Source organism: Sinocyclocheilus rhinocerous, unplaced genomic scaffold, assembly GCF_001515625.1.
Source record: "Sinocyclocheilus rhinocerous isolate Xijiao unplaced genomic scaffold, SAMN03320098_v1.1 scaffold1222, whole genome shotgun sequence".
Classification (NCBI taxonomy): domain Eukaryota; kingdom Metazoa; phylum Chordata; class Actinopteri; order Cypriniformes; family Cyprinidae; genus Sinocyclocheilus; species Sinocyclocheilus rhinocerous.
The window spans coordinates 324109-334071 of NW_015640234.1; the positions used below are offsets into that span (position 1 = coordinate 324109).

General features: G+C 36.9%; 1 protein-coding gene across 1 annotated transcript in view; it reads right to left on the reverse strand.

Annotated features, from left to right (window-relative positions):
* LOC107752599 (dedicator of cytokinesis protein 9) overlaps positions 1-9963 on the reverse strand; it is a 97963-nt gene that overhangs the window by 50129 nt on the left and 37871 nt on the right. Inside the window, exon 4 of the mRNA XM_016568611.1 lies at positions 6848-6930. Coding sequence (XP_016424097.1) covers positions 6848-6930 — 83 coding nt within the window. The remainder of the gene's footprint in view (positions 1-6847; positions 6931-9963) is intronic.

The window sequence follows — 9963 nt, forward strand, 5'->3', positions numbered from 1 at the left end:
GGAGTTTAAACTGGCGTCATAGAATGCACAGAGAGCGTCGTCTGGCTAGCTGGAGAGGTTGGCAAGCACCAGGAACAGTCTGGTGTGGCCCTTGAGCGATCTCTCCCCCTGCTCCAGCAGGAGGACGAGGTATTCCCGACGAAGGAGGGGATCCATGGACACAACGGAAACAAAAACGGAGGGAACAAACGGAGGTAACTGTTTCGGTCTGGTATTCTGTCACGATCTGCTACTGTGAGGAGCACAGAGCGAGGAACGAGGAGACGTGGAGTAAACTTCAAACAAACAGACTTTAATAAACATCCAAGGGAACCAGGAAAACACACGTAGACCACCCTTCTGAGAGCCCAGAGAGGCTGTGTCCTTTACACACACACACACACACACACACACACACACAAACAAGGAAAAGTTTTGTGATGACACTCCGAGGTTTGTCTGTTTGATCCTGCAGTAGAACAAAGTGGGAGTCAAATAAGGAAGAAAGAACAGAATCCAGACCCACGACTGAACAGAACCTCAGATAAACCTGATTCAAAGAGTGCTACAGAATAGTGATGCGCGGATGGCAGTTATATCCGCGGGCGCTGCGGATAATCCGCGGATCGGGTGGGTCGGGTAATAAAAAATGGAGTAAAATTCAAACAAACAGACTTTAATAAACATCCAAGAAACCAGGAGAAAACACGTAGCGGGGAAAGACGAACATTCAATAACAGACAAAGAACTCAGAACAGGACTCACTATAAATACGCCTGACTTGACGAGGGGATGACGAGACACACCTGGAACTAATGAACAATCAAACACAAGGGAAAACTAGGTCAGGGCAGGCACATGGAGAGGGAAAAACACACAGAATGAGTCGAGGGGGGTAACATATATTGGAAATTGCTGTTCAATTACTTTTCCAGGTTTTTCATGACTGTACGAACCCTATCGTGATGATCGGGTGCGGGTCGGGTGCGGTTATCTAAATCAGACAAAAATACAGGTGCGGGTGGATAATTTATTTGAAGCTGCGGATTCGGGTGACGTTTTAGCTCATCCACGCATCACTACTACAGAACCTCTGATAACACCATTCCCGTCTCTGGACACTCACATGAACATCAATATAGTATCAGAAGACCTGTAACTGAAGACACAATGTTCATCATTCTGCATCAGCTTTCTCCTAAAGTGTGTGACAGAAGAAACATGTAGCCGAAGTCTTCATGACTCCATTTTACTCCACCAAGTCCCTCTAGGATTTGGAGATCACAATAATAAATAATTTTATTTCCATAACTTGTTGAAAAAACAAAGCAATATCATCCATGATATTCCAGGCCAATCAAACTGACTCTTCATTAAACCTTGTTGTATGAATGCCAAAAAAATTACAAGCATAGATAAAATATAGCAAAGCTACAAATCAAGTAAGGTCTAAAATTAGTTTTCAGGCACAGAAATGTAATAATTAAGAGTAAAATAATACTGCATAGTGTTCACTATATTGTCACGATCCGCTACTGATAAATTAAATATAGATTAATCTTCGTTTAAGTTGTGTTTTGTTGTTTGATTAACATTAATGACACAGACAGCAGCAGATATTTATAGGCTGCTGTCCCTTTAAGACCAGATGCACGGATGCAATATAATGATACACATCCAATTTCTTTCTGTTTATGTTCACTTCACTTAAGACATAACCGTCTGTTTAAGAGAATACATGCCGAGACGGTTAAACCTTGTTGTATGAATGCCAAAAAAATTACAAGCATATTAAATATAGCAAAGCTACAAATAAATTAAGGTCTAATATTAGTTTTCAGGCACAGAAATGTAATTAAGAGTAAAATAATACTGCATAGTGTTCACTATATTGTCACGATCCGCTACTGTGAGGAGCACGGAGCGAGGAACGAGAAGACGTGGAGTAAACTTCAAATGAACAGACTTTAATAAACATCCAAGAAACCAGGAAAACACACGTAGCGGGGAAAGACGAACATTCAATACCAGACAATGAACTCAGAACAGGACTCACTATAAATACACCTGACTTGACGAGGGGATGACGAGACACACCTGGAACTAATGAACAATCAAACACATGGGAAAACTAGGTCAGGGCAGGCACATGGAGAGGGAAAAACACACAGAATGAGTCCAGGGGCGTGACATATATAAATTAAATATAGATTAATCTTCGTTTAAGTTGTGTTTTGTTGTTTGATTAACATTAATGACACAGACAGCAGCAGATATTTATAGGCTGCTGTCCCTTTAAGACCAGATGCACGGATGCAATATAATGATACACATCCAATTTCTTTCTGTTTATGTTCACTTCACTTAAGACATAACCGTCTGTTTAAGAGAATACATGCCGAGACGGGTATTTTGAGATAATTTTGTGTGTATGTGTCCATGCAAGCACAAGGATACGTGAAAGAGGAATCAATTCTGTGTGTGTGTGTGTGTGTGTGTGTGTGCAAATAGCGCACGAGTATCGAATTGAGTTCTCTTTAGCCTCTTCTTGCTATGAATGGTTTAAAATGCTTGGCAAGACTTGCACATGCAAAACACGTGCAAATGATCAACTACGATCCATTTCATCCCTACAAGCGAGTGAACAATGCAAATCAATGAAGGGATTTTATTTCACTATTCAAAATAGCCCGTTGGGCAGGGCAGTGATGCATTCTGGTAGCCCGACTGGAAAACACAATAGCCCCAATAAGCCGGGTGATTTTGCGAGCCCTGTTTTTAACAAGCTTAAAAAGCAAGACTTGATAAGGCAATTTCATCATAAAAACTATACAAGCTAACAGTTTTGCTGGTGACAATCTTGCTATACCGGTCCACCAGCTAGACCAGCACCAACCAGCCTGGACAAGCATGCTGGTATAAACTGTTTTTTTGTGAGAAGTGTCAGACCTCACACTACAAGGTGTAGATGCGGAGAGCAGTGGCCTGAAAGAACCTTTAAGAACAAGAAACATGTAGCCGAAGTCTTCATGACTCCATTTTACTCCACCTAGTCCCTCTAGGATTTGGAGATCACAATAATAAATAATTTTATTTCCATAACTTGTTGAAAAAACAAAGCAATATCATCCATGATATTCCAGGCCAATCAAACTGACTCTTCATTAAACCTTGTTGTATGAATGCCAAAAAAATTACAAGCATATTAAATATAGCAAAGCTACAAATAAATTAAGGTCTAATATTAGTTTTCAGGCACAGAAATGTAATAATTAAGAGTAAAATAATACTGCATAGTGTTCACTATATTGTCACGATCCGCTACTGTGAGGAGCACGAAGCGAGGAACGAGAAGACGTGGAGTAAACTTCAAACGAACAGACTTTAATAAACATCCAAGAAACCAGGAAAACACAAGTAGTGGGGAAAGACGAACATTCAATACCAGACAATGAACTCAGAAGAGGACTCACTATAAATACACCTGAGTGACGAGGGGCCAAGGCGGAGCAGATTGCGCCGGCGACTGACGCGGAGGCGTGGATCCGAAAGGCCGCGGTGGAGCCAGAGCGACAGAGGACTGAGGAGGAGCCGAAAGGGTTGCAGGAGCCTGACGGAGCCGGAGGGAAGAAGGGATGAGGTGCAGCCAGAGGAGTGGAGTCCCGAGGTGCAGGATGGTCGATGCAATATAATGATACACATCCAATTTCTTTCTGTTTATGTTCACTTCACTTAAGACATAACCGTCTGTTTAAGAGAATACATGCCGAGACGGGTATTTTGAGATAATTTTGTGTGTATGTGTCCATTCAAGCACAAGGATACGTGAAAGAGGAATCAATTATGTGTGTGTGTGTGTGTGTGCAAATAACAGCGCACGAGTATCGAATTGAGTTCTCTTTAGCCTCTTCTTGCTATGAATGGTTTAAAATGCTTGGCAAGACTTGCACATGCAAAACACGTGCAAGCAAGCACAAGGATACGTGAAAGAGGAATCAATTCTGTGTGTGTGTGTGTGTGTGTGTGTGTGCAAATAGCGCACGAGTATCGAATTGAGTTCTCTTTAGCCTCTTCTTGCTATGAATGGTTTAAAATGCTTGGCAAGACTTGCACATGCAAAACACGTGCAAATGATCAACTACGATCCATTTCATCCCTACAAGCGAGTGAACAATGCAAATCAATGAAGGGATTTTATTTCACTATTCAAAATAGCCCGTTGGGCAGGGCAGTGATGCATTCTGGTAGCCCGACTGGAAAACACAATAGCCCCAATAAGCCGGGTGATTTTGCGAGTCCTGTTTTTAACAAGCTTAAAAAGCAAGACTTGATAAGGCAATTTCATCATAAAAACTATACAAGCTAACAGTTTTGCTGGTGACAATCTTGCTATACCGGTCCACCAGCTAGACCAGCACCAACCAGCCTGGACAAGCATGCTGGTATAAACTGTTTTTTTGTGAGAAGCGTCAGACCTCACACTACAAGGTGTAGATGCGGAGAGCAGTGGCCTGAAAGAACCTTTAAGAACAACAGAAGGTTAAACTTTAGTACAATGGGTCGGTTTATCTCTGAATCACCAGTTAAACACTCCTTATCGCTTTACTTTTGACACTCTGCAGATACAAACAAACCACACACACAACAGCGTTTAACAGATGAAATGCTTGTGCTGTGATTGTGTGGGTGGGCAGAGGGAGTCTGGATGCTTCATAGACCTCACAGAGCTGCGTTCGCTCAACAAACACACATATCTGAGCTTTCCAGTCAGCAAATATCAAAACCCAGTCAGAATGACTGTACAGTCTTGGACAGTCCAGAAATGTGAGCAGTGCTTGCCTGTGCAATTTATCTTTAATGATCCAACAGCAGCCTTCAAATACATGAGCAGAATTTATGTTGAAATGCCATGAACAATTTAAGTAAGAACATACAAGTAAGAACCGGTGCAACTCTACTCTGTCTCTATATATTGGTTGGGTCTTTTCTTTAATATAAGTCTGTGGTATTTTTCATTTACTATGATTTTTATCATCCATGCAAACTTGTAAATAATTTAACACTTATGGTTAAGGATTTATTTACATTAGTTTCAATATGAGGACTAGTAATAGCAATGCTTAGCTCAGCAACACTAATAAATGTTAACATTCATGAAAACAGCCTGAATGATTCTGATAGGCTGTGAAGTAAAATCTCAATGTGGCGAGCTGTTATGATTGGCTGTGCCGTTGGACAGCCATCAGCAATTGGCTGTGGTTACTGCGATGCCAAAACACACTCATTATCACAATATCTTTCTATAAATACAAGAAATCAATCAGCAACCAAATTAGACAAATGAGTCTAACAGGAACTTAGAGCTATTCATGGTCCATAGTACAGGCCAAAACTCAGCATAATAACAATTATACTGCATTCCTCAAACCTACGACCTGAGTTACATATCAGTCTGTCGTACTGCACACATTTGGGCTAAAATAAGAAACGTGACTCAATCTTGAGTGGGAAGCTGATTAGTAGAATCAAACGCGTAGGCAGCATTCATGGAAAGAAGAATTCTGGGAAGGGGGAGGCAGAAGGCCTAATGTCAGGTCATTGGATTTGACTATGTCCATTCTGGGAAAACCTGGAAGTCTGATCCACTCATAGAGCAGTTTAATTAAATAGTATCTGACATTAGCATTAGTGCATCTCATATCATAGCATTTTGAAAATATATATATATATATAAAAGGCCCAAATCACATACTATTTACAGTGTGCATCTGTGAATGCGTTTTGAAGTAATGCTGCTGACTATTCCTTGCGCAATAAAAGAGGAGTTTTGGATGAATGAGTACTTTTTGATTTGTACAAAAATGGCAAGTATTTCAGTACGAGACTAACAGGTCTGTGCTATCAAGATGGAGTTTTATGAAGTGTTAGTACAGTATGTCCTAGTACTAGTGTAATGACTTGCGTCATACTTAAAACTATGACCCTATTATTAAAATACACACTTTTAGTGTATAGCAGAGGTACTCTGTATTCTATAAGGTGAGCTTTACAGCATCTGACTGTCACACACAATCCCGTAGGATTTATTAGAGAGGGCAAACATCACTTAAAGGACACTGAAGACTGGAGTAATGATGCTGAAAATTCAGCTTTACATCACAGGAATAAATTATATTTTAAATATATATTCAAAAACAAACCGTTATTTTAAATAGTAACATATTTCACAATATTACTGTATATTTGATCAAATAAATGCAGCCTTGCTAAGCATAAGAGACTTCTTTATGTACATAGAAAAATGATAGACAAAATTAAAAGCACCTACAAGAAAAATGTATTTAATCTATATTTGTGATATATTTTGCATGTTAATTTGCTTGCTTGGAATTTATTTTCATCTATATTCGTGTCTACATAAACGTCCTACCTTTCTGTACAGCATTATATAATGATTGGTAATGACTTTTTAATGAAAGTTTGTATGTTTCTTTCTCCAGATAATCAGATCTTGGCCGCAGTCTCATCCTGCTCCACTTTGTCTCATTAAAAGATGAAAAAACAGATGGCCATTTAAACAGTTAAAGGCTCTGTATGTGTGTGTATGTGGCAATGTGGAGGTGATGGCCTCACTCACTGTTCCTCTGCTCTATTGTTACCCAGCAAAACACATTTCCTGCTCTCGCCAACACAAACATCTTTCCAAGAGCTGACAATAACACACACACACACACACACACACACACACACACACACACAGAGCAGCCTAGGAGGACATTATAACAATTACACCCTGCAGTCCTCTGTCCCTACAGCTATAATCAGTCACACAGGCTGCAACATGTTTCAGTCTAACTGAGGTTCTTACTTGGGGAGCTGACGGAAGTCACTGGAATAATCCTCATATTTGTAATTGACAACATGCCAGTCAGAGATGTAAGACTTGATGCACTGTAAGAATAAACACAATAGCATTAACATCATTAGCATTACCTTTGGCATATACAACTTCAATTATGATCGCTCACACAAACTCTCTTTATTAAAAGGACTTAAATAGGTGATTCTGAAAGCCAAAGTGAGTTGGATCTGAGATCTAGCAGTTAGCACTCCTGACAGGCTAAGCAGTGGTGCTCAAGTGGGAGATGTGGGTTCATTTCTGACTTGCAACATGTCCTAGTCTCACTCCTTCTTTCTCTGTCCATGATGTCCTGTTCCTTCTCTCTACTGTCCTTACATTAAAGAAAAAGCCCCTAGGAGTCAATGTGTGAATTCAATTTATGAACCAATTGACTAAAATAAATAAGTAAATAAATAAATGAGAAAATAGTTCATCTAAAAAAATCAAATCATTTATTTTTCCTTTTTTAAATTAAATGTAATTTTATTTAATTTAATTTTCAGTGCTATTATAATTCATGTTTATTGAAATAAATGAACATTAACTGAAATAAAATAAAATAATAAAAAAAACATTTAAATCACTAACTAAACTAAAAAAAATAACTAAACTAAAAGTGAAAAAAAAATTAACATTAAATATTTAATAAAATACTAATGAAGATAAAATAAAAAAATATAAAAAATAATTAATAAAACTGTCAAAAACAACCAAACGGTGTAAAAAAAAACTGTGAATGTAAAATATAAAAATAAAAACGAATTCAAAATAATAATAAATACTTTAATACAATATTATTCTACTAAATGAATTTATTTTGTGCACATATGTAATGTATTAATAATATGTATGCAGTGCACTTGTTTTGAATATCAATTACAATAATTAATATAAATGAGAAAATAGTTCATCTAAAAAAATCAAATCATTTATTTTTCCTTTTTTAAATTAAATGTAATTTTATTTAATTTAATTTTCAGTGCTATTATAATTCATGTTTATTGAAATAAATGAACATTAACTGAAATAAAATAAAATAATAAAAAAAACATTTAAATCACTAACTAAACTAAAAAAAATAACTAAACTAAAAGTGAAAAAAAAATTAACATTAAATATTTAATAAAATACTAATGAAGATATAATAAAAAAATAATTAATAAAACTGTCAAAAACAACCAAATTGTGTTAAAAAAAAACTGTGAATGTAAAATATAAAAATAAAAACATTCAAAATAATAATAAATACTTTAATACAATATTATTGTACTAAATGAATTTATTTTGTGCACATATGTAATGTATTAATAATATGTATGCAGTGCACTTGTTTTGAATATCAATTACAATAATAAAGAGTGGAAACTATTCAAGGGAGTGAAATGGGATCATAACGAATCACAAACCGGATTCAAACCTGCATCATTTGCCTGAGCACCACAGCTTCAATGATCTGGAGCATGAGTGTTAACTGCAACCACATCCTTGACTGCTTTTCTCCTTTCTGACAGGAAAGGAAATGCAACAGCATTACTATTTTTGAGTCACTGTTTTATGCAAAGTCACCCTGTGCTCAAAAAGATCTCATGTATTCCCTCAATCCTTTGCTCTCTGTCCAATCTGATTTTTTTAGGAAGAGGGGAAAAGAGATGAAAGGCAGGAGCAGGAAACCCCATTTCTCAACAGTAAAAAAAAAAAAAGTGGAACAGAAGGACCACTCAATATTTAAACACACAACATGAGATCATATTTGCACAAACCTGATGAAAGTTAAAAACAAACTCATACACACTCCAGCAACAGTGAGATGCAACATTTTAGGCATCACAGGCACACTAGACATAAAAGCTGTTACAGAAGAATTATGCTGCTTTCTATCTACCTCATGTTGACCAAATTCTAAGGAAGCAAAACATTTATGCTTCACAAAAACCCCAATCCCATAATGCAATGCATGCTCAGTGAAAAACTATCATTAACCCATTAACCTTAATTAACCATTAAGGTCTCTAAATGATCAACATGATCAAAACTTTGCTGAAAGACCTGTTGTACACAATCTACTACATGCCTTCTGTTGTCTGATTGATTGTTTATACCTTTTTAGCAGGTAAAAGGCCTTTTATTATAATTGTTAAAAAAACAAAAAACAAAAAAAACAAATGTGAAATCTTTAATGATTTTTAAAGTAAACATAAGAATAACTTTTAAACTGTTAGTACTATTACAAGCTGAAGACCTAGAAAAATCATGTTAAAAAGTGAGTATCAAATATAATCCATCAGACTTTTGAGGAACGTTCTCTCAATCATCATTTTATTGCATTACATTTAGTGTTTTTCCCCCATAATTAAAACTACAGAACTTCGATCATAAAAATAAGCATTTAAATATCATCTTGCTTATTATTGGGAGATACAAATTTGACAGCTGATATTTATATGCATTTTGTTATTCTGCATACTGTTATAAGATCTCATTGATTTATCGGACTATTATTTCATACACCAGGCTTTATGGGGTTAATATGTTGTCAAGAGAAATGTCAATTATACATGTATTTTATTAGCCGTCTGTTTTGAAGGCAGCTTCTCGTGTAGACAGCAGACAGAGATGAAGCTCACTAGGTTTAGAAATCTCATGTTCAATATATTCTACTGGAGACCAGCCATGTGTCTGCCAGTAACATGTGTGTGTGTGTGTGTGTGTCTGTGTGTGTGTGTGTGTCTATAGTTGAAATAGTTTGGGAGTATCCCATGAGTTCATACCTATCTGGCAGTGAGTCTAATAAAGTGGGAATATCTGCAGAACAATGGAGCACTATTCTCCTCTCAGCTAGGAGTGAGTGTGTTACGTGAAATGAAGGTCAATCTCAGACAAAGTCCTCTCTATAAACAACAGAGGAAATCCTCTGAGTGCAGTAAGTATATGTGTGAGGATGTCAAACGCTCAAATACCGTTAAAGAACAATCGGTGCTGTGCTTTTCTGTATTACACACACATTCTGTATGACTGAGAAGGTCAAATATAAGTCAATAAATGTGAGACAGTAAAGTTATGGATTCAAAGAAAGTGCTCTGTAA